Raw genomic sequence first — 22753 nt, 5'->3', positions numbered from 1 at the left:
CAACAACTCATCCCGCTTCCCCTGTGACCGCTAATTACACCTCACCGTACCAATACAACGACTAGCAGTGTTAGTAGCCAAAGGGCGTACTTAGTGCCCAACGGAAGTACGTTAAATAAATTTTCTCTTCCCCTTTGCTGCACGACTACTGCAACATGTTCTGGTACGATCTCAAAATCGCAATAGTAGCCGCAGTGTACGCGTGCAGCATAAAACAAAAACATTTAGACAAAGCATCCCACACTCAATCTGCCGCAGCAATCTGTTCCGTCGCTATCCATCCACCATTCCCACCGACACTTTCTTTCACTCGCTGTACCACAAGGACGCCTTTTATCAGTGCTGTGTGCACATTTCCATGTTGTGCGCCAGTTGCATGTTAAGATGTGAAGAGCGGTATGAAAGCAGCCAGCACACAATCACAACCAACAACCAGGAACGCCAGCAGCTCGTGCAGCACACGTGTATAGTAGAAGCCGCAGCAAGCGCAGCTGCAATTAGTTCACTGGAGCACAGGAGCCAACATTCTCATCAACGCGACCCTTTCCTCGTGTGTGCTCCTCATCAGACCGGTATACATCTACACATGTCCCAACGGGGGAAGTCTATTGTGTTGAGTTGCATAAAGCAACAACTTTCCCGCGAGGAGCGAACAGTAAAGTCAGTCAGAGCACACCCAGCTGTATGAGTGCGCTGATATACATATTTACGTCGGTACGAAGAAAAGGGAAAGAAAAGCTTTAAAAATAAGAAAACAAACGAGCAAGTTCCACTATAGAGACGCAGCAAGAAAACACCGGAACTCATTTTATGTGAACCCATAACCGCGATCTTGTTTGTCAACTAGCGCAGTCAGGAAACAACACATGAAAAGCACATGTGTTGTGGCCCATGCATCAAGAGTATCAGCCTTCCTGCCATTTCGATTCCGCAACAATTTTCTCCGGTTCCTTCTATTTCTTCTTGAAAGAGTTCCATTCACCATCTGTTTGGCGAGTTTGTAACAAGCGACAAGTTTGTGGAAGATGAACTACTCGCAACGCCCAGGCTGGAAGAGTAAATGTGGAACGATGCGTTTTCGATACGAGGTTTGCTGAGAAAGCTGAGCGCTCTTGTTTAATTTTATTAACTTTGTCATTTTACGTGCGAAGTGAACACGAACACATACACAGGAATCTGGTTCATCGTATGCTTTGCGGCGTTAAGGAGCGTTGAAACTAAATTGATTTCTCATTGTTTGTGGAAAGTTAACAGGAAGACGGACCGGAATGAAAATAGAAAAATAAATCGCCACGATCCCAGGAGCAGCTTGAACCATGTAACAAACTTTTACAATCTATTTTAACTTAACTCGTAGCTCCATTTATAACTGTGTCACGTGTATTCTCAGTACATACTGTACACACTATGTGTTTATTACAGTGAAGGGAGAAACGGACCCTAGTGTTTTCGATACTGTTTGGTAAATATCGTTTTGTGTTTATTTGTTCTTTTTGCTTTATCTAACTTAAATTTTATCGTTTACAATACCACAGATCAGGGAAATAGTACCCTTCCCTGTTATGGGTAAACTTTGACAAGGGTACCGGGACCAAAGGGAAGATGAAATCTCCCAGGATAGCTTGGTTGGCTGGTTGGAAACAAGGACGAGTTCCGTTGAATACCTGGCTGTGCTTCCGAAGTTGGACGAGTTGCTATTCAATAGAATTTGCAGCATTTGTCACATTGCCATTTAGCGCATCGAGCAGCACGCTATCGCTGTCCCCGGTGGGTATGAAACTGTCCAAGTTGTGTTTGCTGACAATTTGCACCAAATATGACAAATGGTAAAATGAAGAAGGGTCTTTCGATTGCTCCCATTTTATTGGTCGTGGATTCTTTAGGAAGCTGACCATCGTATCAGAATACTTTTTAAATGTTCCACTAACAATACAATGTTACATTTACTTTATAAAATATACACCACTTTAATTTGGCAACAGAACAATGTGATTTGATAGTATGGATTTTATATTCCATCCTGAATAGCCTGAAACAGAGTATAACTATTCAAAAGAATTCACACGTTTTCATACCGTATGATACGGATGGAGTTTGCGTTTTATTAGAAGTAGATCTCATACACATATGTTTCCAACCAATCATTGAATAAGACAGAGCCGGATTTAATCCGTACTCGGATGGATTTGATCACGAACCGATACGGTACTGTGTTGTGGTACATAAAACCAACAGTTTTTATGAAACAACATAAGAATTTACGCTCAAATACAAATGTCCTGCTGAGGTTCCGTTTTGCGTGCGTGCCTAAACGTGAAACACCCCGTCATTTTAAATCAGATAAGCCGCCGTACCTGTCGCATTAATCCATTGTTTCATGACGTGAGTGAAACCCAACCGCACAAAAAAGTATGCAAATTCATGCTTCGAATGGGCGGCAGCAGACATGCAACAGTTTCATTCGATGGGAAATGGATGATGTATATAACTGCGTCATACGGTTGGCACAAATTGACTGATTTTTACCTTTCGGCGAAGACCAAGATTATCCACCCATGATGCCATGTTTCCTTAGTAATTGTATGAAAGACATAAAAGCATCGTCACTGTAATGAAAAATTCACAAGCAAACTTTTGAACATGGAAGCACTGCGGGCAATTCGGGACAGAGACGCCTGTATCACAAAACAAGCCAAATTGAAACCATCTTTCGGCAGATTGTAGGCACGCTGGAGCCTTTCCTGCACTACGCAAACCACGATCAACCTCCCACAACTGCCATCATCCCGATCATGCAAGCGTCTACTCGTAAATAATCCAAACGATGGTGGTCTCTCCCCAGTGAGTGTGTCGGAACACTTTAGCCGAGTTTTCCGACCGAGCGCGGAGGATAAATTCATTCCGATGAAAACGATTTAGCAAACCATCGCCACCTCCCACAACGCTCGAGCGGCCAAAGCGACGGTCAAAGCGTGAGGTCTCGTTTCGGCATTGTGTCACTACCGTTCTACGGTGGTTTTTGGCCGTGAGTGGTTGCAGGATGCAGACACGCTGATACTCGCAACCTACGTTTTGCGTGCCTGCTTATTCTCTGGGCCTGGCGTTCTGCAGTAAAATATCACGCCAACGCCACTTCCGGCAGCCCATTCGCCATGGTTTTAACATTATGGGCTCAGAAATGACTCTCGTATTAAATATTTATCAGGTTAAACATCGGGTCCCACCAGTGTGGTTCAGCGGTGTGTTAGCTCTGGGAGGCGGTCAGGCCGTGGTCCGGAGATGGCTTGCCGGCAAGTGTCGGAAATGTGTCTTGCAGCAGCATGATGATGGTGATGGTGGTAGTGGTGAGGATGGTGAAGAGATGGCACTGCCTGTCGCTGTGCCTATCAACACTGGTCCCTCCTGCGACAGAGAAGACGGACAAATGGGAGAAACAATGACGGCGCAAGGTAATGACTCTCGAGAATGAGGAATAGCTTATCGGAAAGTAGGTCACTCAAAGACCACCATCGCGTACGGGCGATCTCGCACGGACAGCTACGTGCCGATGGAGTGCTTGTCTGTGTCACTTGGTCATAAAATCAAGTTCAAGTATGTTAAACATTCTCGAAACAGCAAACCACCAAGGGTCACTTGACAGCCAAAATATAGTACACGTTCTGTTTTTCCCATCTCCCATCCTAAACGATAATATTGCGAGTTGCTTTTATTGAAGTGGGAAAAAATCTGTAGTGTAACAAGCACAAAAGTGTCGTCTTTTATTGCATGCCTTGGTAAGCTCATGAGTAACTTAAACTTCACTTCAGTTGGTTGTAGCCATAATTTTAAAATTTTAGGAACAAATGCACTAAGCACAGCCACATCTTTCCGTTTCAACGTGTTCATCTTTTCAGTGACATTGTTTTGGAAATATGTATTTCTCGTGAAATATGTATTTTCGTGCGGAACACATACTCACTAAAGTTTTATTGTGTTTATTTGACAGCTTTAAATGTGAGATAAGGAACGAGCCCGTTTGTACCATTCATCCATTTGACATTTAAATTGCCAAAATGATCATACACTTCAGAACGTTGCCAACAAACTCTCCCTTCGCCCTGGTGCGTTAACTGTCACGCAAATTATATCAAGCTCCAACACATCATGACATAGAAGTGTGACATTACAACGGCAACCGACAAACATACAGTATGGCAATCAAAAGTATATTTCAGTTACGGAATAAACTCTGGACCGGATGTTTGCGATGACATGGATGCAACGCGCATGCAACTTTTACTTCTGTTTTCTTTGTTCATCAATGATGTATGTAATGTTTTACCTCCTGATGGTCATCTCCTTTATGCGGATGATATCAAAATCTTTTTACCTGTGTCCTCTTCTTCTGATTGTATGAGTCTTCAGCATTACCTTAATGCATTTGTTCATTGGTGTTCATCCAATTTACTTCGCTTGTGCCCTGATAAATGTTCTGTTATTTCTTTCTCTCACTCTCTTTCTCCTATTTCATTTAACTATACTCTCTCTAACTCGTCTCTCTCTCGTGTTTTGTCCATCCGTGACCTTGGTATTATACTCGACAGTCGTCTTAACTTTAAACTGCAGCTTGATGAGGTTCTACTAAAAGCTAATCGAACTCTTGGGTTTATTTTACGTTTTACCTCTATTTTTAGAGATCAAAGCTTCTTAAGAAACCTTTATTGTGCTCTGGTAAGGCCTCTTCTTGAATATGCTAGCATCATCTGGAATCCTCCTACTATTGATGGCTGTTCGAGAATTGAAAGCATTCAGCGCCTTTTTACCAGGGTTACTTTTCGTCGTTTGTTCGGTGCTGCCTCACTCCCTCCCTATGAAACGCGATTGCAGTTATTCAATCTTCACTCTTTAAGCTTCCGCCGCCAAGTGTCTCAGGCATGTTTTATTGGTGGCTTATTACTTTCTGATACTGATGCTCCTGATTTACTCTCGTCCATCTCGTTGTATGTTCCCTCTCGTTCCCTTCGTCCTCGTGATCCTCTGTCAATTGAAACACGTCATACTCTTTATACTTTCAATGATCCTATTCTATCCTGTTTCAGGTTGTTTAACCACTTTTACTATCTCTTTGATTTCGACTCCTCTCTCAACTCTTTCCGTAACCGTATTTTTTCTTCTAATTCTCTTTAATTATTCTTCTAAGTTTCATTAAGTTTTGATAGTCTCTACGCTCTACCTATGTTTTTTTTCTTTAATTTTTTTGCTAGGTCTAGACTAGTTTAGTTAGGCTTAGTTTTTTCATGAATTATTTTGTTTATTTGTTAGGGTTTATTTAGTTTTAAGTCTGCCTCATTTAGCCTTGATGGCGGATATTGTATTAATAAATGAAATGAAATGAAATGAAATGAAATGAAATGAAATGGCTGCCACTGAAATGCTATGGAGGTTGGTAATGTAACAGATAATTGAACGGGTTATTATTTTGGCCACAATCTACTACTGTATTTATTTGAAAGTCTGTAGATATATGAAAAGAATGATGTTTTTTGAAAGCAAAGTGATAATACACTCGATATATAACTGAAAAGGATTAATTATGCTTCACAAAGGCTGTTGATACGACAAGGGTAGGTTGAAAAACCTCTTGCAAACAGCTACGCACGGTATGAAACGAATGATCTTTGCCTACTCGTTGCAATGATCACAACACTGAGCACTTCGCTTTGTAACACGTCGTTGCTTACAGCTTTACCATCATACGAAAATTTCTCATTTGCCTTTCTACAGACACACAAACACTTTGACCTTGGCCGGGAGCTCCCATGGTGTTGTGAGCAGCGATAAAAAACAACGCCAAGCCACCATCCCTGACCGTGGGCGGTCAACACTTCGCTTTATCCTGTTCGTCGTTTCCATTAACCTTTAATCGTTCGGGAAATCGTTTCAAAACAGACAGAGAGCTTGCACGACAAATTGCTTCCGGCTGGTACACCTCGATCCTGGATTGCCTTTACCTTTTCCCACCTGACCGGATAAACTCGGATGTTGTGCTGTGAAAAGGTGTTCATCGTTGGTTCGTTGGGTCGTTTCCCATTTTCCTAGCACAAAATAAAATCGTTCTCTTATCGTGTGGCAACCAATGCACGAATGCCGCTGTTTCGTATGCCACGCCAATGCTGCTGCATACTGCCGTCGGTGCGAGCAGTATGAATACACCAACGAATCTCTCTAGCCTTGGGCTGGCCATGAATGCACATGACATCGGATACATTGCACATTTTTCTGAAGTTGAAATATCTTGCCGACGAGCAGTGATGACGTGTGTGGCTGCCGAGATCAACACACGTTCGCTGCAAGTCAGTATCTTGTTGTCCAAACTGATGATACAGCGACAGTGTGACCTTTTGGAGAGAATAGAGGATCCAAGCAACTGGTTTGCGACTTATGAACTTTGTATGCAAAACTTTGACCCACCGAATGGAAATCTTTTCTGTTTATCATTCTATTATTTACCCGAACATTATTTGTCGTCTTCTAGGAACTTACCAAACAAGCTTTTACTACCTCTGCGCCCAGCTAAATTGCATCATATATCAACTCTGTACGTTGACAGGAAGTAGCTGTTATCTGATGTTGCCAAACGATAGCAACACGTGTGACTAACAAAGCGATCAGGTCATACATTTACGCACAAAGCGCTCTAATAAAAGGAAATGGAAGCAAAAATTCCATACTGAATAGCTCAATTGAGATGTTGATAGAAATGATGATCAAAATCAAAGCCCTTGCCAACTCGGCACCGACTCGAAGAAGTTTCACCGTCTGGCTGCAATCGTTTGATGTTACGACAAGGCTCAAGGTGATGTTATTTACACACACTCTCTCTCTCTCTCTAGCGCACATAAACAAAACGTCCGTTACACGGGCACCATCCGTAAGTTCGCACCTCGCAAAGACGGCCTCTTCCGCTGGCCGTTTAGCAATTTTCAAATAAACAATTTCCAACGGCCAGAAATACCGCAGAACCACTACGTGCGGGTAAGTGTATGACGTTCGTATGGTTTTTCTTTTACCTTTCTCCTTTGCCATGCGGCAATCGTTCTAGATTACGTGCCAAAAATAGTATTTGGAAAATGATGATCAACTGAATCGGAACCGATGGTAAGCCATTGAGAGTAAAACCAAATAATGAAGCAGAAAGAAAATTGCTTCTCCACTGCTGCACACTATCGATGGCAGGTTAGGTTGTTTTGTTTCTAAACTTAAAAGTGCAATACAGTTTGAAAAAATAGACAGGCTGTGGAGGGAAGCGAAAGGTTGGTAGGAATGAGTTAAGCTGGATAAGGTACAGAGATGAATGATACAGAGCAAACCCAGTGCGGATAAGTCCAAATATAATATGATTGAGATGAGATGCCGTTCATCGATCCGCACTGCCATGAGCATACGTAATCAGAATGTCACCTCACACAACAAGACCGGAAATGAAATCACCAAGAGCCTGGGAACACACTGCAAATGCGTCCGCTCTATTCTTGCATGAAACAAACTACCGCTTTTCACATGTTCAACTCTCAACAGGGAGCTCTAAGCCGGCAATTGTTCTCAAAAGCCATCCAATGAACATCAGTCCACATTTCTACGAACGAAAGCTACATAATTTCATTCGACATACGTTGCGCTTCTTCTGTCAGCCAACTGTCAGGCACTGCGATTTCCGCAATTTGACATTCAAACACAACAGTCAACAGTTCGTGGTAAGTGTGTCGGATGCAAACATGATTGGAATTCGTCGTAAATTTAATCTTTGCACAAGTTCTGGTGAATCTGAATATACGCCAAGATCGGCACAACGGCTATTAGGCATTAGTATGTTTGTTCTTTCTTTATAAAGTAAATTTCACAAAAACAACATCGCTCAGTGTGTTGCAGATGCTATTCAAAACCCTTTGTTCAGTGTTAAAAACTATCGTGTTTGCATTGTGTGCTCCGCTCAATACGGTTTGTGTCTTATCAGCTAATGTAACATTTCACTTTTGTCACAAAGGTTCAGGATTAGGTTGATTACTTTCTCCTTGAAGCAATCGTTACGTTTTACGACCCTTTGCAGGCTGACCAATAAAATACAAGCCGTAAGCCACGTGTTGACATAGCCTCCATCCAACTGCGAAAGCTGCAAAATGCAAATCAGCCCCGAACGATCGGACCTCTCCCTAGCCTCGGTGGTCCAGTTGTATCGATGAAAATCAATTTTGTTTCCGGTCACGTCAACCGGAAAACACACTCATCACACAGAGGTGCCGCAAATGACGGCAAAAACACGTGAGCAAACTTTACCCGTCTTCCTCGAATGTCACAGTGGTTGCTTTGGAAAAGGACACAGGTTGAGTGACAGAAAAAGGGAAACATGGGAATGATTTTACTTGAATGTTTGATGCCGTTGGTTGATGAAAATGTTTTTCTGCCAATTGCAGTACTTCTCTTAGGTTCAGAATGGTACAGGTTGTAGCATAAATAGGGCACCAGGTTGGAGTTCCTAATGAAATATAAACAATTGTTGCCAGCATGCGTGTGCGTAAATAATTTCATCTTTGTTATTTATTTGTACCATGCTCGAACATCTCAAAGATCGACTTTCAGAGGAAAAAGGTTGTGTTCAATAAAAAATACATTCTGTTGAACTGAAAAGAGTGAATAAAAACTTCGGTACGTAATATTCTACACAGTGTAACATCCATACAGTCGCCAATATCCTAGGGCGAGTAATTCATAGTCTGTATGTTTGTTATCCATCATGAAAACATCTCTTCTTAATGCATTCATTTACAGACAGCCTTAAAATACAACATTTGGTCATGATCTACGAGATTCGTCTCGCCGTATAGGTATATTGTGTTCATTTAAACAAACTCCAAAGCAAACAATTGTATGTTGAAGCTATTTAACCAACTGCACAGAACAACATCATTTCAGACTTTTTTACCCCGAAGTAAGAAAATCAAAACCCGATTGCAAACTCACATTCTATGGAGGCTCAAATGTACTGTCAACAGACATTCCAAGAAGCAAAGTAACATAGACGTGAATGCTTGTATTGACACAGTGAAATTCTGATGTTTTTTCTATGGTATCTCACTATATATAAAATCGAAAATCGCCACAATGACGTGAGAGTAAACATTCAGCAAGAGAGAGAGAAAGCGGTGAGAGCAGAGCTCTCTTAGCAACGCGCGTTGCTGCGAAAGGACTTGCTCAATACCACACTGCCAGTCCGCGGGTAATGAGGGCAATGGTTACTTAGATTTTTTGTTTACACAAACCGATTTGAAAACACATGGTATTGGATATAATGATTTTTTTTTTTAATAATTAAAGTTGCAAATTAGCCACCTGATGATAAAGTGTCCCATCTCATACCACTTCCCATTATAAATCAAGATATTCAAGGCAATATTAAAAAAAAATGTTTGAAAACTGTGCAAAATATCTTATTTGTGAAATGGTTGATATTCCAATTCATTCAATCATTAATAAAGCCAACCATACTCATTATTGGTGCTTAAGCACCTCGAATACTACATACACCGTCGTCATCGGCAGATAAGTGTGGTACAGAATATCCTGTAAAACGGGTTGCTATACCCAGGACGTCGAACAAGGACACTCCCTCAAATCTTTTTCTATTTGGCGTACAACGTCCTGTGCGGACATGCCGCCCTGTATAGGCTTTCGAGACTTAATTCATTACCACGTAGCCGGATAGTCAATCCTTGCTACGAGGGGACGGTCCATGGGCTTGAACCCATGACGGGTATGTTATTGAGTCGTTCGAGTCGACGACCACGTACCACGGGACCGCCCCAAATCTACTTCTCCCTCAAATCTACTACTCCGCAATATTGGCTGAGTCGGGACAAGGACAACGCAGGACAATAAGAGGCAGATATAGCCGAGAGACCCTAAGCGGCCATATGCTAAAATGCCTTGATGAAATTCCGAGCAAGAAAGCGGCGGATGTTGATGGCTTGAAAGTTAAAATTGAATTTGTAACGATTTGCTCTCGGGCGGGAAGAGCTACTTATTTCAGGATGTCCTTCCGGAACAAAGCACTAAAGGGAGAGATGGTTCATTGCGCAACATGACTGCAACATACTGCGCGTTAGGTGAGACAACCGTGCGCACTGCATTCAGCCGGATCAGCGTCAACTGCAGAATGATCCACAATGAAACTATGCTTACTGTAACGTGCTCAAGAGGGCTGAAAAGATTCTGACTGTATCTATCAAGAGTGATGGCGATATCTACCATGTGATGCTATCACCGTACTATGTTGTTGATTGATGAGAACAACCAAGTTATAATTAAGGACACGTCAAATTTTGATGGCGTTTTTGACTGATGGGCGAAATGACCCTCATGAAATTAAAGACCAAGCAAATTTACATTTAAATTGTTCTAAGCATCTATTACTTATTACCTAACGTATGAAACATAAGTCGAAAAAAGAGTAGAAATGGAATTCGAACCACGTGCGATATCATATTTTTGTAGTTCAATCTTAACATTTATGGGCACAAAAAACAGAACGCACCCTAATTTTTTAATCCACTGCACATCAATACGTTATTCAATGAACACGTTGTTGAGGTTACTACTTAGCTATGCTTTCCAAAAAATCACGCCAATAACCAAAAAATAATAATAAAAAAATTATACATTTGTGTCAACAGAGGCATGGAACGTATCAGTTCGATTGAAAATAAGTAGGAATGCAGCTACTGAACATTCTGTTTTATCAAAATGGCCATAAAACTCGCCAATCATGATTATCATTGTTATTACTTATAAGTGTAAGTAAATAAGATTCATTGGTACTTTACGTGCGTAACAAATAACCTTATTTTTGAACACCAGTTAAAAAAATTACAAAATTGCGTGACTTGGTATTTTATGGTTAGTTAAGATTTAAGATATACATCAGAATGGCTCAAAAGTAGCCTCATCGATATTTAACGGTTCTGCAATGTACAGTAAGAACTGTAACAACCAGGAAGTTACAAGGTTAAAATAGTTGTAAGAACAAATAAGAACAAATAGGTGTTTGAGTTATGGTTGTTGCCACTGAACGTGTAGAGTTTGAAAATGATTCGAAATTTGAGGACATCCGGTAGATTTTACCGGGCCTTAACTAGTCTCTTTATAAAAAATACCCCAAAACATTGTCACTATTTACGGTCTTGGCTTATCTTGGAATCCATGTTTTCCAAAGGAAAAAATAGCATGTACCGTGACATGTTTGGAAGGGAAAAAAATAAAATAAAGCACCACGCCTACAGAGATTGTTAGCAAGTGAAGATGAGAACAACCGCAAACCATAAACCACAGAACTAGAGAACATTGTTTCATCCAAACGGGAGAGAGAGAGCGAAACGATACAATTTCTTACTGCTCGGCAACGCTGATACCGCAATCTTACTCTACAAAACATAATGGAATGACAAATGGCTCCCCGCGGTGAGATGACTAGTCACGACAACTAAACCACAGACGATGAAAATAACGATGAAAACACCACAGCTCCCTATGCCCTGTGTCTAATGCGAAGGAGAACCAACTGAACAAATCTAATCCGATAGCAGAAACCAACAAAAAATTACCAAATTAACCTCAGGGGATACCTTACATGTAAACCTACCTTACGGAATGCTTTCCGAAAGTTTTCGGACAGGAACGCGTACAGCAGCGGGTTTATACAGGAGCTCGTGTATGCCAGCACGTGCGAGACGATTTGTAGTGAAATTTTAAAATGCGTGTCTGGTTTAAAGACGTCCACACTCTTTAGGACCAAGATGACCTGAAAACGTGAAATAGAATGAGAGAAAATTAATGAAAAGAAAGTCAAACAGAGAAGTTGTCTTCCCATATGACGCAACGTGGAAAATTGTACAGAGGAATAAAGAGTGCCGTAAAAGCTCTGTTGAAGCTTCTCAATTCCACTTCCGACTGATGCTGAACATCACATGATAACAGCTGAAAGCGAAGAGCCATTCGTGTGGTATGGGTACGTTCGCCTTGTGGAAAATTACCATCTGCAAATAGTTGTGTTGTGTTATCAAAAGCAAACCAACGTCCATAAAATAACACTCCGAACTACTTCAACTGCCCTTAGTGGAAGCTGCTAAGCAATTATCATTTTAATGAGATTGAATTTACACCGTGATGTGCAGTAACATGTTGACCCCGCTTTTACATGGTGTCCGATGCATCTCGTTCCTTCGAAGCATAAAATTGAAATTGGGATAATGTACTCTGGTACGGTAGAGTACCGTCCCCCGTGTTGAGCACTGCTGATGACGAGCCGGGATTGCCGCTTTACTATGTAGCATGGCACTTGTACTCAACGGCAATCGTTTTGCCAGATGTACAACACACTCTCATGACACACATAAGGTCGTGCTAATCTACAGTATGCAAACGAAATTAAATGGGTTGCATTAAAGCAGCTGGGAACTGCAATTTGAGAGCGGGTTAGACACTGAATGAGTATAATTAATATTAATAAGCTTTCTACAATATTCTAAGGATCTTTTTCACATGTTTCTCTTGCACACACTTGATTCGTCAGTGTTCATGACCTGATTTCTGTCGGAACTGTTAAAAACTAGTAAAAAAACTAGTGTTTGTCCTCCTAACTATGAATCAAATAAAACTCATGCTGTTTTCCTCTAAGCTAAATTGATTCGTTCTTCGCACAGAAATAGTTCAAAGTGCAATATTTGGCTGGCTGGTGGAATAGCACGGAATGGAATATATAAATGCAGTGCACTGATGGCCGCCTCTAAACCCAACAACCATAACCACACACACAACCGTATGCAGATTATTTTGCCCATTTTGCAAAGCTGTTAATGGATCTCTCGTGCTCTTCCGTGCTATGATATCATACGGAATGGGTCACGGAGTCGTTTCGGAGCTGCAGTTCGAATAGTGGTGCTCATCCCGATAGTACCAAAACCGAAAAGAAAACGGAACAACGTTTCACGGGGGTTTCCATCCATTAGATTACTTTGGTCACAGCGAATCCAGCGAGTACGTACCATTTCATTGTGTGGTAGATTGGTTGTGCATAGTCGAAATCAAATTTGTTTACAAGCTATTTGCAAGTGGCGAGACAGAACATACAATACATCTGGCTGTTCTAGGAGTATTTCAATCGGAAGTGTGTAAATTATGCTAGGATAACCAAACATTTGTTGCAGAGCATTAGCCAATTGCGTAAAGCTTAGCAGCTCTTGGCACCGATTTGTAATGATTTAGCTAAACGTTGCGGTTACCAACGGTTTAAAGCTACTTTTATGATTCCTTTATCAAAATGTACCTTCGTCGTTTTATTCCAAGCGATTTAACAAGAATTCAAATGAATTGTGCTCCAGGAAATAGCAATACATTTGCCACAGAAATGTACTTTAATTCAACGATCAAAGGGCGTTTAAATTGGTGTGAGCAATCGATCATCGTTTGTAGTTGCATTCCTATTTGTGAAGCAGAAATATTCACCCCTTCAGCCACGGTCGGTAAATCATTCAATTAAACACAAGTAAATCCCTTTATATACCATTAATAATGCAGACAACAATCGGTTACACAATTCACCGAACATCTGCTGAATGATTATGAATTTTGCATCCCTCTTCGCTTTGTTCACTCGACTAATCTCGCCCACTGAGTAGTATCAATCAAATGTAATCGGGGTCAGTTCATACGCATGCCGGCACAGTCCGCTTGTCAGCATTTTAGGTCATCCATCAATCACGCCACCCTGATCTGATGCGCACCGTCACGCTAAGGATCCCTTGATTTGATTTGCTACAATTTATTAAACACATTGCGTACGCGTTTCGGAACAATTGACCGACTGCCAGAGGATCAGAGACGGGTTGGGGTATGCAAGCATCAAATACTGGGAAATGGTACGTCCTAAAGGTTGAGCCGACCGACTGGTCAGCTATGGAATGAAGAACGCATACCGGTTCCTGATACGGCCTACCGTTTTAGTATCCTACACGTCTGACCAACACACACAAATACACAAGGATGTAGGCGATCGAGCAATTGCATTGCGGTGCTGGTACTGGTGGTCTTGGTGGTAGTGGCGACGCCCCTCGTTTGGGATAATGTTTGTAAAAGCAACACATTAAACGAGGGACTCAAAAGTGTTTCGTTCCATTTGCTGGGAATTCAGTACATTGGAACACTGGGGTGGAATTTACGGCGTCCTGTATGATCGGGCAACGATGCTAGCCATTTTATGGGGTATTTTTTGTTGGGCTGAAACCATGTTGATGACCCAAAACCGGTTGTTCTGGTTTATGGATATAGCTGCAAGGAAAAGGGCATTGGAATGATGATACGAATTGCGGGCGTGCTTTAATTGGTTCAAAGAATGAATTTTAAAGAACCATGTCATGCTTCCGTTTCACATGATCGGCTAGGTCAGCACCAGCACGACGTGTATGTATTGGTTAGGTCTATATACTGCTTAAAACCTACCATTTTTCCCCAGTTTTCAGTGCGGCACAATTTTCCCGCACAATTAAAAATAGTACGATGCAAAAGCCAGTGACATTCGTGAATTGTTGATTGTTTGCAAACAAAATGTTCAAGCTCTAAATGTCCCAGATCAATTCAACTTCACCTCGGAGCGACACTCATCCTCAGCTTAAAAAACTTCGAAATAATTCGAGGCCACCCGATTCCTCAGCTATTTTTCCTTCTTTCGTTTACTATCACAACAAATGTTTGTGACAGCATTGGTTGGAAGTTTTACTCAACATTGTACGGAACCATTTTGTCAATGGAAAATAAACCTTAAAACCGTCCCACAACCAATACTTTCTCGTGGCTTCATTTTCGTAGACAGTAACGTGGTAGCTGCTGGCAAGTAAAATCTTTAACAAAGGCACTTCCTTCGCCTGCTTTCACTCCATTGTTCAACACTTTGTATGAGTGTTTGTGTTTCTATTGCCACCACCATGCTGCATCCTTCCACCCAAAAATGCTCTAATGCCATGACAACCATCGCACAATTTAAACCCCTCTCCACTTGCCTTTCGACCCTCCCATCAATCGCCTACACTTACCTGTATGGGAAACCATAATGAAGCAAACGCTGCCACCACAATCACCACCAGCCGGGTAACGCGCTTTTTGCCATTCTTCGATTCGGCCGAACGACCGCCGACCGAACTTCGCCACAGCCGGGACAACATCCACATGTACAGGACGCTGATCAGTATGAGCGGGACCACGAACGAGCTAAGGAAGAACGCGATGTGGAAGGCGGCCCAGGAGGGACTATCCTTTTCGAGGAAGCCGCATGTCTCTATCTCCCGGTCTTGGTATTTGAATTTCTGAAATGGAAATAGAAAAGGGTGAAACGATGGATAACCCCGATTTTGTGTCACGTATCTAAGAAAGCGCCATCATTCCATATGTTTCTTGGTAGTTCCACACAAATCAATTAAAGTGAGCTATCTTCCTCCCACCGGAGACATTGTTTATGCATTGTTTTTTGTGGTCTGTACATCTCTGAAATTTGCTCTATGTGCTCTAGAGTACAAATTTCCATAAATAGAATTGAAATACAATTGACTCAGCTGAACCCGTACGAGTGACTGCATTTTTGTGAGCTTTATTGTTTGTTTAGCCCACGCGATCGACACGATGACTGTTGCTTTCTTGTAAAGGATGAAGGATGATGAAACTGCAACCTTACAAATTCGTTTGGAAAAAAGGAATTGACACTGCCAACGTGTTTTCTAAGATGACCTCAGCTGTGTTTGGTAACCACACATTGTTTCGGTTTTCGATTTCTCTAAACCTTTATCTGTGGTTTACTCCTTTCTTCTCTGCTTTCAATATTACTGATGGTGTATTGCGCAAAATAAACATTATTATTTGAAGTGGCACACTATTTTGGGCGCATAAATTCCAGTCACGTAGGCAGGGTATGTTTAATCCCATTTTCTTCCCTTCCAGCGTGTCATCGGGTATGGGCTTATCCTTCTATCCCGTCAGATATCATTTCTCAATTCCATCATGCATGGTTACGCGCAGACACCATCATACTTTCATTCCGGTTCTTTACCTCGCATCACTAACAACAATCATCATCATTATCGTCATCACCATCGCTCAACCGGTGGACCGAATGAATCCGGGCCGGAATAATCCCGAACCGAAGGTCATGCAGGCGTAAATTAATTAATCAACACTTAATATATTTAATTACCGAGCAGTAACTCCATTACCTCCGAAACTCGATCGCCATCACCATAGAAGCGAACGCATCCTTTCCCCTTGGTAGCTGGCATCCGCTACTGCCGACAGAGGCCGGACAGTCTACGCGGTCTTTGGTTTTGTGTCGTAAATAAAAAAAAGGGGCAGCCATAAATTTTAGCACTGCATTTAATGACTAGATCTGCTGTGGCAGTGCCCAAAGAGTCGATTCGCTAAGCATCGTGTCGAGGCTGCCTCGTGCTGGCCGCAACAGTTTTAATATAACGCTCAGCGACTAAGCAGATAATGCGGTTATATAGAGGTGGTGCTTTAGTTTTCAATCTTCGCATTTCGACTCGTCTTACCAGTTAAAATGGTTTCGTGCCTCGGCTCGATAATAAATTGTTCCATAAAATTTGGTCTCTTTTGATCGTTTTAAGTTGTGGTAAAGTTAAATCAATCAGCTATTAAAATATGTATTATCAATTGTATTAGGTTTGCTTCTGGGAAGAATATGATGTATTTAACCAATATAAATCAATCAATAACTCAATAACACCCAACCCTCAATAACTACCAAACCCAGATTAAATATTGCTCCATCATCCCCAGTAATCCACATTGGTCCCCGGGAAGCAGGTTCAAATGTGACAGCTTATTGTTATTCTTATCATCCATTTTGAATTGCGTCGGCTAGTATCCTTCTAGGGATTTCTTTGTATATGAACGCATTTTGCCTTTTATTCCCTTATCCCAGAACGTTAGGATATTCCACAAAAAATAGAAATGATATGCAATATAACAAAGGTTCGTAGGATTTGCCACATGATTTAAAGATATCGCAATCACGCAAACACAAACACGATAAAGCCGGACGTGTTTTGATCTCACATTCTTTCATAAGCAGAATCTCAAACCAATGTTTTGAGCAGATATCTCTCTTGTGTTGGTTGGATTTTAGGATGTGAAAATTCAATATTAGCATTACTATTTCTAAACTCCCAATATAGCCCTGATCACGTAAATTAAAAGCATTTTCTGAGATAGATGATCTGAGTCTCTGATTGTATAATTTACATCACTTTTTTACTTTTTTTTACCGCAAGTTTCAAGATACTGGTGCCTTCTTCAACATACTGATAAGGTTTTTCGTGAACAAGAAAAAATACCAGCAGACATTTTCGAAATTCAATTCCATTTAACGCCACAGCCACGCACAAAGTTGTGGTGAACTCATCAAAACACGTTTCTTTTTAAACGCTGCCCACTCGCACTGCCTTTGAATGGCTGGCAGTGTGATGATGTTGAAAAATGTCAAAATCATCTACGTCATCCTCTAACGGCTATCAATCACATGAATGTTCTTTTTTTAACACCCGTTATCAAAATCTAATCGATAGATAATATATTAAACCGTCTGTACAGATCTTTTGCAATTGATGCAACAACGAGACATAATTTCACATTTACATTTTACACAAATACATTCAATAATGTTTGCATTATTGCCTTCATAGAATTGCTCATACTTTTATTGCATATTTAAGCTTTCCAATAATTGGGTACCAAACGGAGTGGAATGGATGGAAGTACAATAATGTGCTTCGCTGCAGAAACGTTTGATGATTTATTCAATGGAATGATAAATCAACACTTCAACTGGCCTCACCACGCATTTTTCATTTCCATCGATTTATTTGAAATGAAAAAAGGTTTTATTTTCTAGCGGATTTGATTTTGTTAGGGAACAAATCCCACCTACTCGACAAACCTTCTATTGGTTAGAAAGAAATGTGGTAAAATGTGTAGGAAGTGAACGAAGATTGGAAATGAGATGCTGTTAGTGGGCAGGCAGACATTCAGGAAATATTATTTCAAACTCTTCAAAATAATCCGAATCGTTTTACAACAAGTATGATGGTCGAAAATGATTCATAAATTAGTATTGTAAATACTAAATAAACTTCAACGATCAAATTATTTGTTAAAAAAAATCTACAATCGATGTACTACTCTTTACCATTTTTCCACAATATTATTTTGGTTGGTTAGTAATCTAAACAGCTTAATTAGCTTAATGAGCTTGATTCGTGACTCTCATTACACGTATCCAACATTGTGTCGATTTGGTTCAACCTCTTAACGACTATGGCCTAAGCAAACTACAGTCAGTATCGCTCTCTAACATTTCTTCACCAGTCGTTCACCAAACCTGAAGCAGAAACATCGCAAGAAGAAAAGGAGCAAATTCCACACATAATTCTGCTTTGTGCTACGCTCGTCACATCGTCACGGAATTCCAGAAACAGGTTTGATACCACCCGCACTAGTGCGAATCACGGAATCGAAAGCGAGATTCTTTTGTTGTGCTCCTCTTGTCAATCAGATCCATCGATTCCATACCGAATAGGTATTGGAATGCTGAAACTTCATCAAATCGACAGGTAATAAAGTAACTTCACGGTGGTTCAGGGTGCCAAGATTCCTACTGCTCCCACACCGAGGATGCCGACTCATTCAATTAACAAACACTCTATTGTACGCTCCTGGAAGTTGGAATCTTCACTCCTATTGAGCTCCTGGAAATTGGAATCTTTGGTTTCGGTCCCGCTTGATATTGAGACTTTGAAAACACTTCATAACACACACACAGGTGAACATTCGCACACACCGACCCATAGCCGTCAAAAATTTCCCGTATTCCCGTATTGATTTTCAATTTCCCGTAAAATGGAAACGGTTCACTGGGAGCAATGAAGGAAGGATGCGCCATTTTTTCCTTAACTCCGTACAAAATACCTTTTCCAAACCCATAAACCCGATCCAAAACAACAACAAAAACAAGGATGAAATAGGTGTGAAGCATACAGAAAGGAGCATTCGGAAACATCAGCAAACCTGAAACAGTTCATCTGGTCAGTGTCTTGTGTGCATGCGGCAAAGAGCTTGTAGTCCTTTTTTCGAAGCTTGCGTGAAATGAAAAGAACAACATAAACCACCAACTTCCAGGTGTGTGTGATGCAACAACAAAAAAACTCATCCATCCTCATACAATCCCTTTGAATGATTCGCTCGAATTCGAACCGATAAGTGGGGAATAGTTCAGTGCAAACACGATGAGTGCAGTGCCATGCACAACAGCATCCACCTTGCACCATGGTAACCGACACCGGGGTTCGATTTCACACAAATACTCCTTTACACAATGATACAACGAATCTCTTACGAAATAAATCGCCCAGCTTACGATCGCGCACCTTCCCGGCCGGCTGTTTTGCTGCATGTAACAGGAGCATTCCAGTCGTCCCGAGCGCATAATGCGGTATGGAACTGGAAACCGGATAGAACGGTAAAACTACATACATGTACGAAAACGTGCACTATCATCGAACATTAGCAACCCAGGACCGGCGTAAATCCCATACTCCCATACACGTCGCAACCATCAGGACAGTCGTTTCCAGCAGTGGCGCTTAAAGTGAATGATGAGAAAATGGGAGGATCGTGGCTTGGTTGCGCATAGCATAGCGCAAAGATACACCGAGAAACATACAATTTCCGAACCGCAGAATGTAATCTTGTGCATTCTATGTGCGGTTTGTTTGTTCCCTCTTTTTGTGCCATAGAAGATGGATATGAACAGTGATTACTAAGCAGTAAAAAAAAAAACAATCATTTGCTCCGTCTAGATGTGGCTAGAAAAGAGCTACTCACCATCATTCCACCAGCCCGTCATTAATTGTACAACGCCCAACACACTTCTGACAGACACATGGAACTGGAGCATGGTGACACGGCCGCAGGAGGCGTTACAGAAGCTTACATTTATGGCACTTCGCATATTTCTCTGTGTTGGCGTAGCAAGCGGTCGGTGATGATTTTCCATTTAAATCGTATCCAACGAATCAAAAGACTTATCGCAATACTGTAAAAGGTTTCACACGAGTTTTTTTGTTTTTTTTTTTTTTTATATCTGCTTCAATGAACTATATTCCTCGAAATTCAAAAAGGCCTTAGGGCAGCGATAGACCGATATCCGTAGGTGGCTCCAGTGTGTCAGGCTCCAGTGTGTTTGTCCATTTAACTTCTGGGAAAAGTGAACCACTCTAATCCACTGGCAAATAAGAATTTGAGGCCAGCTGAACTAGATCCGTCGGTTTGAGCTGCTCACGGCAACACGGGCGGATGTTTATTTACCATGTACACACCACAGGCCACACATGCAAGTACTCAAGATGAGTGCCGTTTACGTACGTCATTACCATTAGGTGTATTGGATAAACTAGTGTAGCAGTATGAAATATTTGTGCTATTACTCAACGGTGGAAGCGTATTTACCTTCGAAGGATGCTTTGCAGACCTGTTTGTTGGTTACAAGGCTGATCATATTAATTGATACTTTACGGGTTCGAATCAAACATACCAGAGCGGATTTATGGGCGAATCTTGCTGGATGCGTCTGGTAGTTGCCATCCAGCCGCTGGAGATTCCATTGCTGGCAGAGGAATGTGTTAACATTGTTTCGTTTAATGTGAGCAACTATATGGTTTTCAAATTTGATGAACGCAAGCCATTCTGATTTATGGTGGAAAGTGTAAGAACATTAGAGCCAAATGAAATTATTCTGAGCTCATGTCCCAGCTTTTGTTTGTTCAAAAGTGAATACGAGTATCCTTTTTGAAGGAATAAGCTCTCCTTACATTTGTTTTAATTAAATAAAAGTTAAATGATTCCTGAGCTGGTCACTAGCGTAATCCCTACACATTTTTCTTAACCTCAAATCCAAACTATCGAAAGCTCTCTTTGCAATGGCTTCATTGCTATGCAGTACTTTCAGTGCAAGGTTTATAATGTATGCGAACATCAAACGAGCTTACCACTAAACATATGCTCTCGAACAATTGGTCATGAGGGCTTCCTCTCCAGCAGACGCTAGCTAAGGATGCACTGAACGTCTTTGCATGACCGAGGAGCCATTTCAGAAAACCGATGCCAAAGGTAGCTGGGTAACCGGCCTTAGCTAATATGCCAGAATTTATACCCTCCTTAAGTGTGGGTAACTCCTTCATTATCGCCTGAACTTTGCATTATTTCCCAAAAGACACCAACTGGCCGGTATAGGGCACACAAAGAGTATGTGCCAACTACTGCTGTTCGTTTGGCTCACTCAACACGACACAACGGCGAAAGTGAGCACCAAAGGAAGGAGCACGGGTACGGATATTTGCAATGCAGATTAGCTTCACTCCATTTGCGCTCAAAGTATAAACGCAGCGACAAGTGAAATTTTCAGCCCAACTTTCCCTATTGTTAGTGTACTTAGGGGACCGCATGGCTGAACGATAGAAAGAGTGACACGCGACAGCTCGGTAGCTTGGAAGCTTTAATAAAATTCACCACAATTTACTTGTCAAGAGCTTTCTCATGAATAATATACACCAGCACCATCACCACGTCAGGCAGCAGACGTGCTTGAGGCGTACGGGTGAAAACGTATCCTTTAGTAGATTCAATGAGAACAAAATGAGCGTTCGAATGGGGAAGCATTTGAAATGGGGAAGAGCATTAAGGCAGTCTCGTCCTCGTGTAGATCAGAGCCCTCGTAGAGATCAGATCATCACACCCAACGGCATAATGTCATTGATAACCTGATCGGTAGGCGAGCTCAATTGTAAAGCATTGAGTATACGGATGACAGCAGCATGATGATGCAGTCAGCGCGTTTTGAGGAGCTAATCGATTTAAACTGGTGAAATAAAACAAACCAAACGTGTGACATCAAGAAGGCAAAACACCATTACCCAGTTCTGAAAAGATAGTTGTTACGGTTTCTTTCACTTATTTATCCTCAAGACGATTATTACCGAGCCACTCAAATGAGCTCCCAAATGATAGCCCTCTGGAGAGTTAGCAAATCGATCGAAATTAAATCGAACTCCCCACGAATTGAAGCCCCTTTCTCGGTCCTCATTTGTATCGATTAAATGAATATCACATTAGTGTGCACGTCTTCCCTCGAAAACGGATAATGAATAATGGATTAGGCGCAACACATTGTTGCGTGTGTGTCGCTCGTTCATATCGAGCACAGGTGTGGTGGTGGTTTAGATTACATACCTCAAGCCGGCACTAATCACTAACTGTTGAGGTCAACCGTGACACACTTATCGACTTACCCCGTACACCAACACGATGCACGAAGCGAAAGGCAATCGATACTAATTAACACAACGGCAGAATGAATGGGCCAAAGCATATCCGAACCGAGCCACAAATTATACGCCGCACCGGCACCCTCTTCGTAATACAGTGCTCAACCGTGCTCTATGGAAAATCAATTACCTTTTCTGTCGTCCACCTTCTCAGGATGCCATTAATCGCTTCGTGTGAAATCTCCAATTTAATTACCAGTGCAACAACGCTGCAATCTTGCCACGGCTTAAGGAACCACTCGGCAATAACGCACAATGTGCACGTCGGAAATACTCGTCCATCCTCT

General features: G+C 41.5%; 1 protein-coding gene across 2 annotated transcripts in view; it reads right to left on the bottom strand.

Annotated features, from left to right (window-relative positions):
• The window catches only part of LOC4397829 (allatostatin-A receptor), a 64355-nt gene that overhangs the window by 11608 nt on the left and 29994 nt on the right, over positions 1-22753 (bottom strand). For both annotated transcript variants that reach the window (XR_009764916.1, XM_061645819.1), the window contains exons 2-3: positions 15117-15386; positions 11672-11830 (exon numbers count right to left, since the gene is read on the bottom strand). Coding sequence is in view for 1 of the 2 variants with exons in the window: in XM_061645819.1 (XP_061501803.1) it covers positions 11672-11830; positions 15117-15251 (294 nt within the window). In the remaining variant the exon portion in view is untranslated. The remainder of the gene's footprint in view (positions 1-11671; positions 11831-15116; positions 15387-22753) is intronic.

The sequence above is a fragment of the Anopheles gambiae genome, chromosome 2, assembly GCF_943734735.2.
Source record: "Anopheles gambiae chromosome 2, idAnoGambNW_F1_1, whole genome shotgun sequence".
Lineage (NCBI taxonomy): Eukaryota > Metazoa > Arthropoda > Insecta > Diptera > Culicidae > Anopheles > Anopheles gambiae.
Note: the sequence above shows the minus strand (reverse complement) of the source record. Positions and strands in the feature narration are given on the sequence as shown.